The sequence below is a fragment of the Cucurbita pepo genome, chromosome 10, assembly GCF_057944985.1.
Source record: "Cucurbita pepo subsp. pepo isolate OVF chromosome 10, ASM5794498v1, whole genome shotgun sequence".
Classification (NCBI taxonomy): domain Eukaryota; kingdom Viridiplantae; phylum Streptophyta; class Magnoliopsida; order Cucurbitales; family Cucurbitaceae; genus Cucurbita; species Cucurbita pepo.
This window is the reverse complement of record NC_141807.1, coordinates 3,573,097-3,588,607: the sequence shown is the minus strand read 5'-3', so window position 1 is coordinate 3,588,607 and position 15,511 is coordinate 3,573,097. Positions and strand designations below refer to the sequence as shown.

General features: G+C 39.4%; 6 protein-coding genes and 1 long non-coding RNA gene across 8 annotated transcripts; 2 read left to right on the top strand and 5 right to left on the bottom strand.

Moving 5' to 3' along the window:
- Window positions 1–353: 353 nt before the first annotated feature.
- On the bottom strand, window positions 354–1,070 carry LOC111803706 (uncharacterized). Its single transcript, XM_023688230.2, has one exon. The coding sequence runs from the start codon at window positions 1,068–1,070 to the stop codon at window positions 354–356; it is 717 nt and encodes a 238-aa protein (XP_023543998.2).
- A 966-nt stretch (window positions 1,071–2,036) lies between these two features.
- LOC111803931 (lipid phosphate phosphatase epsilon 1, chloroplastic) lies at window positions 2,037–4,483 on the top strand. Its single transcript, XM_023688550.2, has 4 exons — window positions 2,037–2,596; window positions 2,866–3,091; window positions 3,891–3,964; window positions 4,065–4,483. The coding sequence occupies exons 1-4, from the start codon at window positions 2,174–2,176 to the stop codon at window positions 4,365–4,367; spliced, it is 1,026 nt and encodes a 341-aa protein (XP_023544318.2). The 5' UTR covers window positions 2,037–2,173; the 3' UTR covers window positions 4,368–4,483.
- On the bottom strand, window positions 4,408–7,027 carry LOC111803927 (Tetratricopeptide repeat (TPR)-like superfamily protein). The gene is made up of 2 exons (XM_023688545.2): window positions 6,832–7,027; window positions 4,408–6,739 (listed from the first exon to the last, which is right to left on the bottom strand). Exons 1-2 carry the CDS (start codon window positions 6,833–6,835, stop codon window positions 4,521–4,523), a joined length of 2,223 nt encoding a protein of 740 aa, XP_023544313.2. The 5' UTR covers window positions 6,836–7,027; the 3' UTR covers window positions 4,408–4,520.
- Window positions 7,028–7,312: 285 nt separating this feature from the next.
- On the bottom strand, window positions 7,313–9,050 carry LOC111803930 (mannan endo-1,4-beta-mannosidase 7-like). Of its 2 annotated transcripts, XM_023688549.2 has the most exons (4): window positions 8,691–9,050; window positions 8,418–8,612; window positions 8,216–8,338; window positions 7,313–8,113 (listed from the first exon to the last, which is right to left on the bottom strand). In XM_023688549.2, exons 1-4 carry the CDS (start codon window positions 9,048–9,050, stop codon window positions 7,478–7,480), a joined length of 1,314 nt encoding a protein of 437 aa, XP_023544317.2. In that variant the 3' UTR covers window positions 7,313–7,477. The 2 variants fall into 2 exon arrangements, with proteins under 2 accessions (XP_023544317.2, XP_023544316.2); XM_023688548.2 differs by having other exon boundaries at window positions 8,418–9,050.
- Window positions 7,321–9,900, top strand: LOC111803933 (uncharacterized). Its single transcript, XR_002816447.2, has 3 exons — window positions 7,321–7,460; window positions 7,569–9,532; window positions 9,647–9,900. It is a non-coding gene; the product is annotated as an uncharacterized LOC111803933 (long non-coding RNA).
- A 315-nt stretch (window positions 9,901–10,215) lies between these two features.
- LOC111803928 (uncharacterized) lies at window positions 10,216–13,837 on the bottom strand. The gene is made up of 4 exons (XM_023688547.2): window positions 13,468–13,837; window positions 12,151–12,914; window positions 11,389–11,823; window positions 10,216–10,725 (listed from the first exon to the last, which is right to left on the bottom strand). Exons 2-4 carry the CDS (start codon window positions 12,908–12,910, stop codon window positions 10,547–10,549), a joined length of 1,374 nt encoding a protein of 457 aa, XP_023544315.2. The 5' UTR covers window positions 12,911–12,914; window positions 13,468–13,837; the 3' UTR covers window positions 10,216–10,546.
- A 1,041-nt stretch (window positions 13,838–14,878) lies between these two features.
- LOC111803932 (uncharacterized) lies at window positions 14,879–15,396 on the bottom strand. The gene has a single exon (XM_023688552.2). The coding sequence runs from the start codon at window positions 15,394–15,396 to the stop codon at window positions 15,049–15,051; it is 348 nt and encodes a 115-aa protein (XP_023544320.2). The 3' UTR covers window positions 14,879–15,048.
- Between the last annotated feature and the right edge of the window lie 115 nt (window positions 15,397–15,511).

Here is a 15,511-nt window from a genome sequence, read left to right as displayed (position 1 = left end):
ATACTATATGCAAATGGAAATGTGTAGTTCAGGCCATGTTGCATTCAAACGTATTCAAATTCTGTACTCTAGAAAGCTATCCTATGTTTATGAAATTATTAACAACCATATGTTTTAGAATTTAAATTAATAGTTGTTCTTATCTTGTGTTATATGAAATTATTTACAATAAAAATGTTTAGAATTCAAATTAATGGGTGTTCTTAGTTGAGTTGATGTTGTGGAAATATTTTTGGAATTTTAAAATTTTATTTTAGTGAGAAATTCAGGCTATTTCATGTTGATTTCAACGTGAAGTGTAAATGAACATATTTATTTTATTTACTTTTATATTCATTATATTCAAACTGAAATTAACCTCGGAGGCAAGTTCCACTTGGGAGGACGACAGCGCCGGATTCTTCCCAGCGAAACCTCAACTCTCGTGCAATGAACGCGTCGATCCTTCGCTCAAACTCCTTATTGCTCAGCTCCTCCCCGTTCCGTACACTTTCCGGCAAAACCCCTTCTCCCCAAATCGCCTCCGCCTCTACCTCTGCTCGCCCGAACTCTCCTCCACCGAATTCGCTCCATGCTAACTTCAATTTCTCCGATCCCGAACTGAAATCCTCTATTTCTTCAGTGAAGGCCGCCGCCGTTGTTGAGCTCACCTCTGAAATTACCTCTTTATCCTCGTACGCGATCTCCTCAAGCTCTAGGTCAGAGCAGAGCCGCCCATTTGGCTCACTCCCAGGGAAAGACAGAGACGTAAGAGCCCCGTCTTTTACCAATTCGTTTACGAGCTCCGTTTCAACATTTTCACCGGTGAATTTTCCGCCGGAGAAGCGGTGGGGCTTGGCAATTAAAGCGATGATAATGGTGTTACAGAGCATGAAACCGAAAACAGGACTTGTAAAATAACCGGAGATTTGAGAAATGTAATCGCTTGAAACTCTGAGAATCAAAGGGAGGCGGCTAAACGTCCAAACGAGAAATGCCATCGCCGCGAAAACCTCTGTAAACCGAAGAAACTTCAGTAAGGTTCGGAGATGATCTGAGAGTCCCATTGCTTCAACTTCCTCTGTTTTCATTGCGAAGAGAAAAGTGTGAAATGGGGTTCAACGAAAGCATGGTTTAAAGCAGGGGAAAAAAATGCCTTTATTCCCTTTTCTTCCCTTTATTGTTTGAACTTTCTTCGAATAGTTAATGAGCAGGATTTTTCATATGGGTTTCTTTCTTTTCTGGGGAAAAAGCTCTGTCCGGAAGCAAAACAGGGATTGGTTTGGTGGGTGTCATTTCCACGGCCGTGATAAGTTCAGAGGAAGCTTCGTTGGTTGAGGGAATAAAACGAGAAGTTTCTTTTGAGGAGCTTTATATTTGAATGTGAAATAAAGAAGCTTTATATTTCTCACCGGAGGGGGAAAGTTGAACGGAATATATGGGAAGCCGTTGCCGGAGAAGCTTTCGCTGTTCACTCTTTTCTTTTCCCTTCTTTAACAAATCAAAAAGGGTCTTTAATATTTTAAAAAAGAAAAGCATCTGATTTATTACATGTTTTACTTTCTCCGTGAGAATGAGAGCACACTAACTGGGCCTTCCAAGTTTCTTAATGGGCCTACAGTGACTGAATTCGGGCTTTGTACCATTCGTGAAAGCCCATTGGGCTCAAAATAGTTCTTCGGCCCATAGAAAATTTTAGCTTTATATTTGTATATTATTATTCTAAACCATTTGATTGATATACTAAATTTAAACGGTCGATAATTTTCTTGTACATTTTTTGTTATTAAAATTGTTTGTACTGTTTTAAGTTTTAATAAAATTGGTAATTTAATCCCAAAAAATCCCTTAATGCTGTGATATAAATATAAATGCATAATAGCATCTTTTAAAATATGTTCTATTTTTAGTTCCCCAAATATATTCAATTAATAAAACTGTGGTCTGTAGCGTTTTATAGAAACTGACAGAGCCCGTCGATGTTCTTCAGCTTTTCGTCAACTATTTAAGACAATTTGATGCCAACTTGAATTCCATGAATTTGGTGAGTGCTTTGCCGCCGAGTGGCTATTAAAAATTTGTTTCTTTGACTGCTTGTTTAGCAACCAGCCACACAATGAGACATCGCCCGAGAAGCTGTGGCGGGCCCTGGATGCTTCCTCTCATCCTCTTTAACCAAAAAAATTGAGCGTTTATGGAATCTATAACCCTTGATTTCCCCACTATTCTTTGTTGCCTTATTAGAATGCCTTTGACACCCTCTTGGGCTTCGACCCAAATGCCGCCGTCAATCGCCTCGAATTTTCACCCTTCTTTCAAAACTTTCTCTACCGAGAGAATTTTGAAGCTTCATTCCTTCAAACCCACATCGTCTCTTGAAATCCCTCCATTGAATCTTGTTTTCGTTCGTGGGTTTGTCTCGAAGGAAGCTTTAATTCGGAAGAACGGAGTTTGGGGTTGTTGCGGTATGGCTGAATTGACTAGAACTTCTTCTATTAGGTGTGCCAATGGAGATGAGGGCTTTGGAAGCTTAGAGACAGAGTCGTTCTTTGATGGGTCTTCTGAATTTCATCCTGAGATTGCGGCTGGTGGGCTGGAGGCCTTACTCAATAAGCTGGTTGGTCAATTTTGCTAGTTTTTCCTTCATTTCTTGCTTTCGTCTGCAGCATCGTAGGCTTTCTAACCACTGTCTCGACACCAATTTATTGCCTCGAATCATTTTAAAGTTGATGATTGAACAAAAACTTGGGCGATTTTGTTGGTTAGTTGTAAATCGTATACTTAATACACCCCTCCATATCTCTGTTACGATCTTTCCAAACCCGCATGATTTTGTTAGTTTGGGACTTATCTGTATTGTTTAGTAACATTGTTGTTTGTTTCCAGAGCAAGTGGCTTGTTGCTGCCCTCTTTGCTGCCATAATTCTTTTGAGGCATGATGCCGAAGCTTTGTGGACTGCCATGGGATCTGTCATTAATGCTATACTTTCTATTGTACTGAAAAGGATACTAAACCAAGAGCGGCCTATTGCCACATTGAGACCTGATCCTGGAATGCCCTCTTCTCATGCACAATCCATATTCTTCATTGTCATATTCGCCGCTCTGTCCGGTAATTGAGTGAATATAATGTTTGCTTCTATTAAAACTTCCGCAGTTATGCTCATGGCACACACCATTAATCTCCAAGAAAACTTCGCTCATTCTTGGCCAACCATGAGAGACAACCTATGCTGTAAGGCATGAAGTTTTCAAATTTAGAACCCAAGACTTTGAAGTGTAATTTCATATACCAATCCCTTATCAGTATAGCATCCTCACTTTCGTTACTTCCTTCAGGTTCAGAATAACATGTTGTTTGGGACCCCAAGACCATATTCCTATTCTTCTCCTTTTATTCATTAAAATCTGATCTTTATCGAGTTAAAGGTGGAAGAGTTGTAACAGCCCAAACCCACCGCTAACAAATATTGTCTTATTTGGACTTTCTCTCAATGTTTTAAAACGAGTCTATTAGGGAGAGGTTTCCACACCCTTATGAGGAATGCTTCGTTCTCCTCTCCAACCCTCCAACCGATGTGGGATCTCACAATCCACCCCCTTTGGGGTCCCAACATCCTCGCTGGCGCACCATCCGGTGTTTGGCTCTGATACCCTTGGTAATAGTCCAAGCCTACCCCTAGCAAATATTGTCCTTTTTGGGCTTTTTCTTTCTTGTCTCCTTAAGGTTTTAAAACGCGTCTGTTTGATAGAGGATTTCACACCCTCATAAAGAATGTTTTGTTCCCCTCTCCAACCCGTAGGATTTCAGAAAATTGTTTTTTTCAGAGTCTCATCCATTCTCTAAAACTTGTAATCCAAAATTTATGTATGAAAACATCATTTTGAACACTACTTCTGATGTTGTGCAGTGGTGGAATGGCTGGGTGTTAATGCAATATCATTGTCTGTCTGTGGACTTTCCTTCATATTTGGTTCATATTTTGTAAGTATATTCTCATATCTTCTCTTTTTAATTGGACCTGGCTGAAGATAATGGTTAAAAGATTGGAAGTCTTATTTTCTTCCTCTCCTGTATTTGACAGTCATGGCTACGAGTCTCACAGAAACTCCATACTATCAGCCAGGTTTTGGTAGGCTCTGTTTTGGGTGGTTCCTTCGCCATTTTATGGTATTTGTTCTGGAAGGCTGTGGTTAGTGAAGCTTTTTCAGCAAATTTGTGGGTTCAAATTGTTGTGGCCGTCGGAGCTTCTGGGTTCTGCGTAGGCTTTGTTATCTATGTCTTAAACAATTGGTTCAAGGATGAAAAATCGGTGGTCACATGTACAGGTGAACAACTGCTGATCTCGCCTTTAGATGATGGGAATTGTGTTCATGAAGGCAGATAGGATGTAGATTTGATTGAATCATTCAATGGCTTATAGGAAATAAAAAAAGGCCTCAAAAGGCATTTGTACATTTATGAAAGATCTTTGAAGAATACAAATCTCTTCCAAGCTTCAAACTTTCACTTGTTCTATTCTACTTAATATAATCTTCTGCTATTCTTCCATATCAGTAACTAAATGGTTCAATTCAAGAATATAGATTTCCATTCCTGAAGCCAACTCCTCCAGCATTCTGTATATGTCTTCTCCTTGTGGCAGAGAACGATCTCCAGCAACGAACGCGAATACGCTATCCTTGAGCTTTATCGAAGACCATCCTGGCTCCTTAACCACTCCCTTTGATTTCATTATCATTCTTATATTTGCTGCTTCCTTCCACTTTCCTTTGGCCGCAAAAATGTTTGCCAAGGTTATGTGAGTCCCAGCACAATTTGGGTTTAACTTTAGAACTTCTGCAGCAGCACGTTGTCCACAATCAACATCACCATGTATTCTACATGCCCTCAGCAAAGTAGACCAGACTACATCGTCCCGTTGAAATGGCATGCTTCTGATCAAGCTCTCTGCGTCGTTTAATCGCCCTGCTCGACAAAGAAGATCGATCATGCATCCATAGTGTTCTTTTGAAGGAGTGATGTGATAATCTTTACTCATTGAGTTGAAGTAGTGGAAGCCAAGGTCAACCATTCCTGCATGGCTACATGCAGTAAGAACGCCAATGAAGGTCACCGAGTCTGGTCTCAAACCAACCTTTTGGATACTTTCAAACAATTCAATGGCTTCTTGGCTATGTCCATGTTCCGCATACCCACTGATCATAGCTGTCCATGAAATAATGTCATCTTTCAATGAATCCATAAATATTTTAGAAGCTTCCGTGATGCTCCCACATTTTGCGTACATAATAATGAGAGCACTACATACCATGGCTGTTTGTTCTAACCCAACAGACAAAACATGAGCATGTAATTGCTTCCCCTGCTCGAGAATCGCCATACTTCCACATACACTAAGAACGCTAGCCAGGGCAAACTCATTTGGTTTCGGTCCTTCGCTTCTCATCTGTGATAGATACTCGAAAGCTTCTTTGCCATAGCCTACTTGAGAATATGCAGCAATTATAGTGCTCCAAGTAATGACATCTTTAAAATTCATGGAACAAAATACCTTCGAAACTGAAGCTAACTCCCCACATTTTGAGTACATGGTCATGATAGAATTAGCAACTGACAAAGCATTCAGAAACCCCACACGTAAAACATGAGCATGTAGCTGTTCCCCCCACTTCAACCGTGCAAGATTGGCACAACCAGAGAAAACAGCAGCAAATGTATATTCATTTGGAATCACATTGCTGTCCTTCATTCTTCTAAATGCTTGAATCCCGCATTCCTCCTTACCCATTTGAACGTAGGTCGTTACAATTGTCGTCCACGAAACGACATCGGGAGCCCTCATCTTTCCAAGCATATACAAACCATAATCTAGCTTACCACATTTGTTATACATGGTAGCCAGCGAATTGGCCACGAAGGAGCTCTCATCGAATCCTTTCTTCAATGTCTGTGTATGAATTGCTCTTCCATGATTCAGTGCACCTGAATCAGCACTGGCCTTCAATGCTATAGCATATGCATACGAGTCATATTCCACCTTCGACCTCCCCATTTCAGAAAAGTAAGCCAGCCCTTTCTCGTTATACCCAGCACGAACAAGCCCAGTTATAACTGCCGTCCAAGTCACAGTATTTCTTGTTGGCATTTCATCGAACACTTCACAACTTCTCCCAACTTCTCCAATTTTCATGTACATGTCGAGAAGAGCGCTACCCACGAAAACAGAGTTGACTAGACCTGTTTTGATTGAAAACCCATGCAAATTTGTACCATAAGAACAATTCAAACCGAGCCCACAAGCCTTAAAACCAAGACTAAGCACAAAGGGATCAATTCGGAGCTCAGACTGAAGCCGCATCTTAGAGAACAAAAGCAAGGCTTCAGAGGAGTCTGAGGCATTGACATACCCAGAAATAATATTAGTCCACGAAACCCCATCCCTTTGAGGCATTTTATCAAACATGTCGCGTGCATCTTTCAACTGACTGGTTCTCACTAATTTTTTCAACTCGCTGTTAACTTCGACCAAATCTACCTGATTCGCGAAATGGGTGTTCACGATTGAAGGTTCCAACTTTGTATTTAGATGATGAGGATAATCCTTCGTCTCCGTTCCGGTCTCCATTCCGGCGAGTGCCAAAACTGTAAAATTTCTCCAAATGTGAGGCCGACGGAATAAGATCATGATGTCTGAGAAGGGCCACGAACATTGTGGACACTTTCCAGGCACCAAGAACTGGAGCCGAATCACAGTGCCTGCATCAAAAGTTGATCAAGTAAGATTGGAAACAGTAATTTCAATAGATTGAGTTATTTTGCTGAACAAAGTTGAAGGGGCATTCAAATACCCATAAAAAAAGCTCCCAACCAATTTCTCAAAATATTCTCTGGTGCATGGGTGGTCGGTGATCTGGTTGGTTTCTTTACCGATGACCTAAAAAATTGTCCAAGTATCTCATATTTAAAATGTTCTTTCCCAATTTTAACAAGAGTCAACAGATTTCTTTCTTTTCTTTTTCTTTTTTTTTTTTTTTTTCCCCTCTTCTCCTTCCTCTCACTTCCATTAAAGCAATGAGCATAATTTTTTAATCAAGTATAAGCTTTAAAGTTCATCTGTTACCTATGCTTAATTTGAAACTAAACAACAAGATGATGCATAATTGAGTATTATATCATTCAAGGATTCATAGTAAAAACTCTATTAGATATTCAAATAAGTTACAACACTCCAAACAAAATCACAAACCAGCAAACACACTGTATATGAAATTGACAACCAACTCCATCTCGAACTCTGTTATTTCTTATGATCTATGTAGTTCATATCTATAAAAACATCCAAACCCCAGATCAAAAACCACAAAAAAGTTTCAGCTTTCCTCCTGGACGAAAGACGATTCATCTCAAAGACAGAAACCATTGCCCGAAATCCCTCCATCCTCCATTAGAACACGAACCCAGATTCTCCGTTTTGCAGGTAAGCGTTTAATTTTTTCAATTTCCGATTCGTTTACCCCTTGCGGCCCTTGCCCTCTTCCACTTCTCGATGTTTCTCATTCTAGCGAAAATCCTTCTGATTTGATAGAGTCTGCGAGATTGTTGAGTAATCAAGTTTGCTGTTGAAAGGTTTTGGCTCAGGACTATTTCGTATCCGTCGCGAAAAGAATCCATTCCTTCCGTCAGTAGCTGCCAGAAGAGGCCTCCGGCAGCGGCGCCACCCCTTCTCGCCGATGAATATATTTTATAGTATACTGTGTTGAATAGAAGGTCCCTTCCGTTTGTGCTGAAACCTGGAACCTTCCATGATTTTCCAAATTCTGCGAGGAGAATTGGCTTGTGTAGAATATTCTCTGCATCTTGTATGTGGGCTGAAATCCAATTGTTTAGGAATGAAAGCTGGTATTGCTCATTTGAGCTTGATAGCCATTGATCAGGATAGGAATGAAGAGTGGCAAAATCTATGCCAGGGACTCTGTTGTTGGCTATGAAATCTGTACCAATGTTAGAAGAACCTGGGTTGACGCTCATTCGCTGAGGTGATGAGTGTCCATAGAACCCTTCTAAACCAGCTTCTAGCAAGTGGTTTCTATCAATTGACTTCACAAAGGAAGCCATTTCCATGATCCAAGCCTATATTTAAACCAACAGTGTAAGCTTCAATGAACCCTTTTTCACATACAATAAATGCAACAGCTATGTCTCAGATCCATGAAAGCGAATGCTAGAACTCACCTGGATTGTCCTTCCAGATGGGTCTGATATGCATCTAGGCTCATTCATAAGCTCCCATGCCATTATTGTCGGATCATCCTTGTAATGAATTCTTGTGAAGCTGTTGTATCTGTTCAGAACGGTCTGAAAAACATGAAATTGTCAGACATCTTCGGGGTCCCAAATCTCCTTTGCTCCTTTTTTCTATGATAATTTAACTTACCCTGATATGATTCTTGTAAAATCCCTTCACAACTGGGTTTCTGAAGAAATCATCATCAGAATTCAGGAACTGCCCGTTACTTCTTGCCCAATTTACATACTGCTTTTTCCCTCCAAAATTTTCATAGTTGTTAACTAAGCTCAATATCAGCTTGATTCCAAATCTTCTGGCCTCAGCTATAACAAAGTCCATTCCCTGTAAAAGAAAAGGTTGAATTAAGCAAAAACAAGAAGGATAGAACACAGCAACATTTGTCTGAATCCTGAAAGATACCTGAAACATTTGTTCATTGTAATTGCCAGGAGAGTATTGAAGAGGTCTATATCCACCATCACTGAAAGCCCAAGTTCTTGCAACCGTAAGGCCATGGCTCGACGCCTCGCGAAACGCAGCGGAGACTTTCGACCTCTGAGATGGATCAGAGGCGACGTACATCAGCCAGTAAGCATTGAAGCCGTTTGCATAATAAGGACTGCCATTCAACAGAAAACGAATTCCTCCAGTTTTGACAAAGCCATCTCCTGCAACACCATGAATGAAAAGGGCCAATAAGGGAGCCAAACCCCAAAGCTTCATGTCTGTTCTTCTGTTTCTACCAATGGGAGTGGAACAGCGTTGGCTACTTTCTGGCATAAATGGATGGAGAGATGCTCAAGCAGTTGGCTTTATCAGAAGCTAAGAGTTTGTCTTCTTATCAACCGCTAGAAAAAGCAATATAAAGACAACTGAAAAAACTACAGCCCGCCGGTGGAATAAAGATGGTATCTTTCAGTAGAAGAAGCTTTGTCGTCTGGCAAATTTGACTGTTACTTTGGAATCCATGATTATGCATGAACACTGCAGGCATTAGGCATATTTGGGCTTCTAATTGTGGGAAGTTTAGGCCAATTTATAGCTGAATCAGATCGTAATCAAATCCCTGATTCTCCTACCGACAAAATTTGGTAAAGAAAATAGTACAAGAATGGAAGCAATGTTAAATCCCACTAAAGGTAGATCTTGTTTGGAGGGCACAGCATTGATGTACAGTTTTTAAAAAATGGCTGTCCCACATTTCTCCCAGCAGTAAAACAGAGTGTCAACAGGTGCTATCAGTACTTCCACCGCCCAAGAAGGTTTCTTCTTCCTTATTCGTTATTTGCATGTAGTAAGCCAATAAGTCTCACCATTTCATTAGGTTAGGATAAACATAATTTCTAACGCTTTTAATTTGTGTTTGATATTTACAGTCAAACATCAGGCGGTGTGCAGTGAGAATGCTGGCCTCCAAATGGGTGGATTATGAGATCTCAGGTTGAGAAGGGAAGCGAAGTATTTTTCTTTTAACCTTGAGAGAAAACTCGAAAGAGAAATTTCAAATAGGAACAATATCTATGGTAGACTTGTATTTAAAGGATTAAATAATGTATTAAGGATCACATTATATTATGCATGTATCCAATCATAAATCGAACGTTATGCATTGAAAAAATTAGAAGTAACTTGAAAAATCGACCGAAGATGGTCGGTGAAACTAGTTTCAACTATTTTAAACTGATAGGTTTAAATAGACCCCACTAACATGCTAACAAGGCATGAAGCCAATCCCCAACTTCAGGAAACATCACTGTCTTAAAACCTTCAATTTATCTGAACACAACCCTCATTCATTGCATCATCTGCAAGCATTAAAAGCCTTATGAATTAAACAACGCATGGATACATCCACATCATGCCTTCAAACTGAAAGATATTGTCTCCCTCTCTGTGCTGTAATGGAAGGGATTACAGTGGCCATTATTCAGAAGAGTTCATCACAGAGTTCCAAATCCTCTCTCCAAATACTTATTTGATACTAATCAAACATTTCTACACTGTATATCATTGCATGAATTGCCAAAAATTTCAGGTGTTATAACCCTGTGAGGTCTGAGAAAGAAAAAATAAAAATAAAAAATCAAGAATCAGCCCCTTTCATCTTTAATTACAAGGGCCGACCATTTATAAGAACTATACCGTGGGCATGCCAATACTTCAGATAAAGCAGGCAATTGGTATCAACATTATACCAGATGTATATGATGTATGGCTCCTTTTTATTTTTCCTTTCTATAACAAGGTACATAATCTAAGTCTTGTATCGGCGGTCATCAAACTGTTGCATCATCATGCTCAACAGCCTTCGAATTGTTGCTGGATGGCAAATCTTTTCCCGATGGAAGGTACGACCAGGCTAAGACTACAGTACCTAGTGTGATCGCAGTGGCAACCGAACCCCAGATCCATCTTTGCCTCCTTTTCCTTCTCAACCTCTCCCGTCGCGCCAAATCTGGAAACCAAATAAACACAGGTAAAGCTTAGCCAACAGTGCAGACATTTGACACGTAACCAAGGAGAACAGGGAAATCAAGCAGAAGAGGTTGATCGATCATAGGGATTGAAATTTGAACACATGTCGACTAAAATGAATCCAATGACTGGCCTAGGCCTTCATCCCTTTCTTTGCATGTAAGAATGATCCTTTGGAAGACCACACCTCCTAACTAATAATTATTTCTATCATGCCCCATGTCGACTAAATGAATCCAATGACTGGTCTAGGCCCTCATCCCTTACTTTGCATGTAAGAATGACCCTTTGAAAAACCACGCCTCCTAACTAATAATTATTCCTATCATACCCCTCTTAATTGGAAGCCTAATTTATCTGCACAAAAATTCTAAACTGGTCATTACAGTAATTTAACCAGTCACTATTTCTCTGTATATATTAGAAAGAAGTTTGATAAAAATCTTTAGTCGTAGCAACTAGCGAGTAAGAAGTCCAGGGAACAAAGAGTAGGAGTAACACAAAACACACAATATAGCGAACGCGACGCCCACAACCCCCTTTAGAACAATAAAACAAAAATGAAAAGGAATGAGGAGGTCAAGACATCAACAATGAGTGACTTGAATTACAAAATACCAGCCAAGGTTCACAAGGTTCTTACCTACAGCTTCTTGATTCCTTTGGGACATTTCATGATTTGCTGCCTCGTAGTAATGGAGCCGGTCCAGCAATCGAGCAATCTCAAAATTCTTCACTTCAAGCTGCGCTTCCATCTCAGTCTCCACCTCTGCCCTCGCTATACCTCTTCCAATAGAATCTGACACAAACCTGGCAAGATAAACTTGTTGGCACAATTCTTCAGCAGGGTCAGAATCTAACTGCTTCCCTTCTGTGGCTACTGTGGGATCTGAAGGAAGGGTCAATCCTACAAGCGATAGCTGCTCTCTAAGCCTCTGCCACTGGCCCCGGAATTTATCCAGTATTTCCTCGGCCTGCTTTCGCTTCTCCAGCTCCATCGAGAGAGTTAATTTCATTTCACATAACTCAGCTTCAATATCAGAAATATAAGGTTGTGGCAAACCCTCGGAAGAAAGCGCTGCAGAAAGAAACTAGGTCATACAGTATTCAATTTGACTTCAAGTTAGCAATGACAATTTATTTATGTAGTTCATAGGTAACTCATAGAGTAAAAAATTCAATATTTCATCCCATATCCAAGCTTCCAACATGCATGATTTCTACATTTCATCATAACATATCCATTAATCCAACCTAACTACAAAAGAAGCATATGCTATGCAATTTCGGATACAGTTACCTTAAGAACATTAAAATAAATGGAATACCACCAAACGGTAAATTGCATAATTACGCACAAGAACAAAGAGTAGGATAATCTTTTCATTTATTGAGTCATGTTTACCTTCCAAAGCATCATAAAACTCCCCCACAGGAGTACCGATTTTAGCTGAACGTTCAATACCATTATCCTCTCCATCTGTGTTACTTGCAACACTCAAAGAATCCTGTGGGTCAAAGAAGTCTTCAGTATCTCCCACACTTTCTGAATTTGACACGACTTTAAGTGAATCCTTTTCCTGAGTAACACCATTACTCATCATTATACTACTTCCATGATTACTGTGATTGCTCGCAAGTTGGACACCTGCAGCACCAGGATCATCATCAACACTCCCATTTTGACCAACATGACTACTACTAGCGCAATCTAGACCATTTCTGTGTCCATCTGGAATAGGCATGTCAACAACAACAGAAGCACCCTCAGTCAATTTTACATCATTGCTATCTGTACCCTTCACGTTCCCATTTCCTATATCCTTATCATTCACCTTTTTGCGAGAAGAGACATCGTCCTCAGAGAAACTCTTCAAGAGACGAGGCCCACGCCGCTTGTGATTGACAATATAAGGGGAAGGAGAGAATGAAGATGGTGAATCCGGAAGAGGAGTTGCCTCTGGAGTGGCATATAGTGCTGGCTTTATTTGAGGCCGCTGAATTTTTCTGTCAGCAACTGATGGGCTATTTCTCCTCTCCAACTTCGTGCTTGGAGCACGGTCAGAGTTCAGAGAAGGCTTAGGTTTAGGAAGGGACTTATCGACAGACCTGGAAGTTCCAGGTTCTAACAACCTTTCCAACGCAATCGTAGTGAATGTTGGCATGATTCTGCATTTGAACGTGCAGCAAAACTAGTGAGTATATAATGATGCCAAAACCTCAATCGAATTGCTCTAAATTAAAACAAAACATTGCTCAAGTAAAGACATCCTATAGTAGTCCCATTCAGCAAAATCTTAAAATACAAAACCGTGGAATTATAAAATACAAAAGAATTTAAACAAAAAAAAAATCATAGATAGTCAGCCGTAAGTCTTAAGAGCTATCTACGGCACAAAGTAATCACACCAAAAATGAAAATTCAAGTGAAAAAATAACTCAAAACAGATAAATCCTTAAAAATCACACAGATTAACCTCCAACCAAGCATGAGAAGGTTTCAAAACAAAGAAAACCCCCTAAGGTAATCGTACGAAAAAATCAAATTAAACAAAGAAAAAAAAATCCCAATAAAACCCATCAAGGATTCTCAGACGCAACCTAAACCCAAAACCCAAAAAGAAAAAGAAATCCCAAAACACGATTCTCCATACTCCTACTTCAAGTATCCAACAAAATCACTCGAAACGAAATTAATAAACAAACACAGAGAAGAAAGTACCTCTTGGAAGAAGAAGGCGGCGTTAAAAACCCTAGGTGCAAGAGACGAGTACGAAGGCAGAGGACCGGGGAGGAGTCGATAAGCAGCTGCCAGAGATGACAGAAAGTATCATTTACAGTATCGATTCGATTCCTCTAGACTCTTCCTCGACCTTGATAAGAAGAGGATGAAAATAAATTGGAGGTCAAGAGAGAGAAACAAGAGAGAGAGAACTTGAAAGCCTTCTCTCCAAGCTTCTTTCTTTCTTTCTTTTTTTTTTTTTTTTTTTTTGTGCTTAGAGGTCGCAAAAACCGCTTCTTCCTCTTCCTCTTCCTCTTCCTCTTCCTCTCCCTCTCCGCCTTGTCGCACACGCAGTCACCTTCTCCGCAAATATTTGAAACCCTTCTTCCTCTCTCTTCTCCTCCTTCAATCTTCTTTATAAATCATATTATTATTATTGTTGTTATTATTAATATTATGGCCACCACTTTTTTCTCTTTTTTGCCCTTTTTGCCCTTTTTGGCCGTGGCATTGACTGGGTGTGGAAATGTCGAAATAGCCCTTCCCTCCTCTTTGGAAACCCCGTTCGAGGGAGAATGTTTTGGAGTTTTCGCGTCAGCTTTTCCCCAACGCCTTGTCCAGACAAAGGGCTGTCCTGGAATACATATTTTTCTCAGAAAAGAAGAACCATGCAGTACTGTGTCGTTTTCTTCCAACATTTTTGTATTGAAAAGCGTGCCTTCTTTTAAAAAAAAAAAAAAAAAATTTAACTTTTAATTTTGGATGGATATTACCATCTTTAACTTTTAAATTATAAATATCTTACCATCTTTATCCTGTTTTTATCATAATTGAAACCATAAAGACATACCTAATTTTATTCTTTTTATAAAATTTATAAATTTTGACAAATTGTTCCATAATTAATTCGATATTATTGAAATTAATTTTAATGCACAAATTAGCATAATTTAGAGAATTAAAATTACAACATTAGACTGAGTATATAGTCCAATGTGATGACATTGAAGGTTGCATGCTTGTGTTTAAAAATTCTGGATTTAATTACTTAAATTTAAATATGTTCTTCAACTATATCAATTTCTGAAGTTAGTAAAATATTTTAATTTTCCGTGTAAATTATCAAAGGGCCAAAAATAATGCATGATGATGTCACTTACTACGTGTTACCAGAACGAAATTCCAAAAACAAATAAATGAAAATAGAAATGTGAAATTACGAAATGGGTAGGTGAGGTCAAAGGATTACAAAAGTCAAAGTTGGCATTTGACTTTTGGATGAGAAAGCATTTTACCTTTTAGAAGGAACAAAATTAGTCATTAGCTTAATTACTTCAAGAATCGAATAATTAAGCTTTTAACTGTTTGTTAATACAAATATGTATAAGTGAATATTATACACCAAAGTCCAGAAACAAATAACATTATAATTATAAGAAGGGAAAGATTAGAGGCAACTCAATCTTTAACCTCAAAGCTCTGTAACATATTCAGAAGAAAAAAACAAGGGAAGAACTTGGACAGAAGACTGTTGATAATTTCAATCTTCCTTGTAAAATTTAGAACCAAAGAAGAATTAAATCATTTAAAGTAGATTACAGGAGCATTTGCTTTCAGATCCCATAGTCCTCCTTCCTTCACATACTCTACATACCTTGCAAATTCAGGCTTCGCTGTTGACTTCCTCTTGCGGCGAAAATCAAAGAAACTGAAAAGAGGGTGTCCCCCTTTGTTGTTACCTTTCTTTGACTGCTTCTGTTTCACTTGAGCAATTGTCTCAGATATCGGTTTCATTGATCCAGAACCGAGTGCTCGAGTTGGCAAACTGGTTGCCCTCTTCAGCTTCACTTCCAACAAGCTAATGGTGGGATCCTCCCCGAGTCGCTCGTACCTGTGAGGGCATCTCCTGGTACTCAAAGCCCTCAACATGGCTGACAAGTAAAGTTAACAGAACAAGCAAGCTTTAACAAGAGAAAAGGAGGGTGAGGGCTCTTGCTGGATAATGCAGAATGGAAGGTGAAGAGGGTTGGTTGTGAGAGACTTG

Excerpts from the sequence above, each read along its gene's own strand:
- LOC111803706 (XM_023688230.2), bottom strand. The coding sequence starts at position 1,070 with ATGAAAACAGAGGAAGTTGAAGCAATGGGACTCTCAGATCATCTCCGA.
- LOC111803931 (XM_023688550.2), top strand. The coding sequence starts at position 2,174 with ATGGAATCTATAACCCTTGATTTCCCCACTATTCTTTGTTGCCTTATT. Across the intron at positions 3,092-3,890 it reads CATATTCGCCGCTCTGTCCG|TGGTGGAATGGCTGGGTGTT; the intron begins GTAATTGAGTGA and ends GATGTTGTGCAG. Across the intron at positions 3,965-4,064 it reads TCATATTTGGTTCATATTTT|TCATGGCTACGAGTCTCACA; the intron begins GTAAGTATATTC and ends TGTATTTGACAG.
- LOC111803930 (XM_023688548.2), bottom strand. The coding sequence starts at position 9,050 with ATGCCAGAAAGTAGCCAACGCTGTTCCACTCCCATTGGTAGAAACAGA. Across the intron at positions 8,339-8,417 it reads TTTACAAGAATCATATCAGG|ACCGTTCTGAACAGATACAA; the intron begins GTAAGTTAAATT and ends CATGTTTTTCAG. Across the intron at positions 8,114-8,215 it reads CATCTGGAAGGACAATCCAG|GCTTGGATCATGGAAATGGC; the intron begins GTGAGTTCTAGC and ends GTTTAAATATAG.
- LOC111803928 (XM_023688547.2), bottom strand. The coding sequence starts at position 12,910 with ATGCCAACATTCACTACGATTGCGTTGGAAAGGTTGTTAGAACCTGGA. Across the intron at positions 11,824-12,150 it reads GTTTTATGATGCTTTGGAAG|CGCTTTCTTCCGAGGGTTTG; the intron begins GTAAACATGACT and ends TTCTTTCTGCAG. Across the intron at positions 10,726-11,388 it reads AAGGAATCAAGAAGCTGTAG|ATTTGGCGCGACGGGAGAGG; the intron begins GTAAGAACCTTG and ends TTTGGTTTCCAG.
- LOC111803932 (XM_023688552.2), bottom strand. The coding sequence starts at position 15,396 with ATGTTGAGGGCTTTGAGTACCAGGAGATGCCCTCACAGGTACGAGCGA.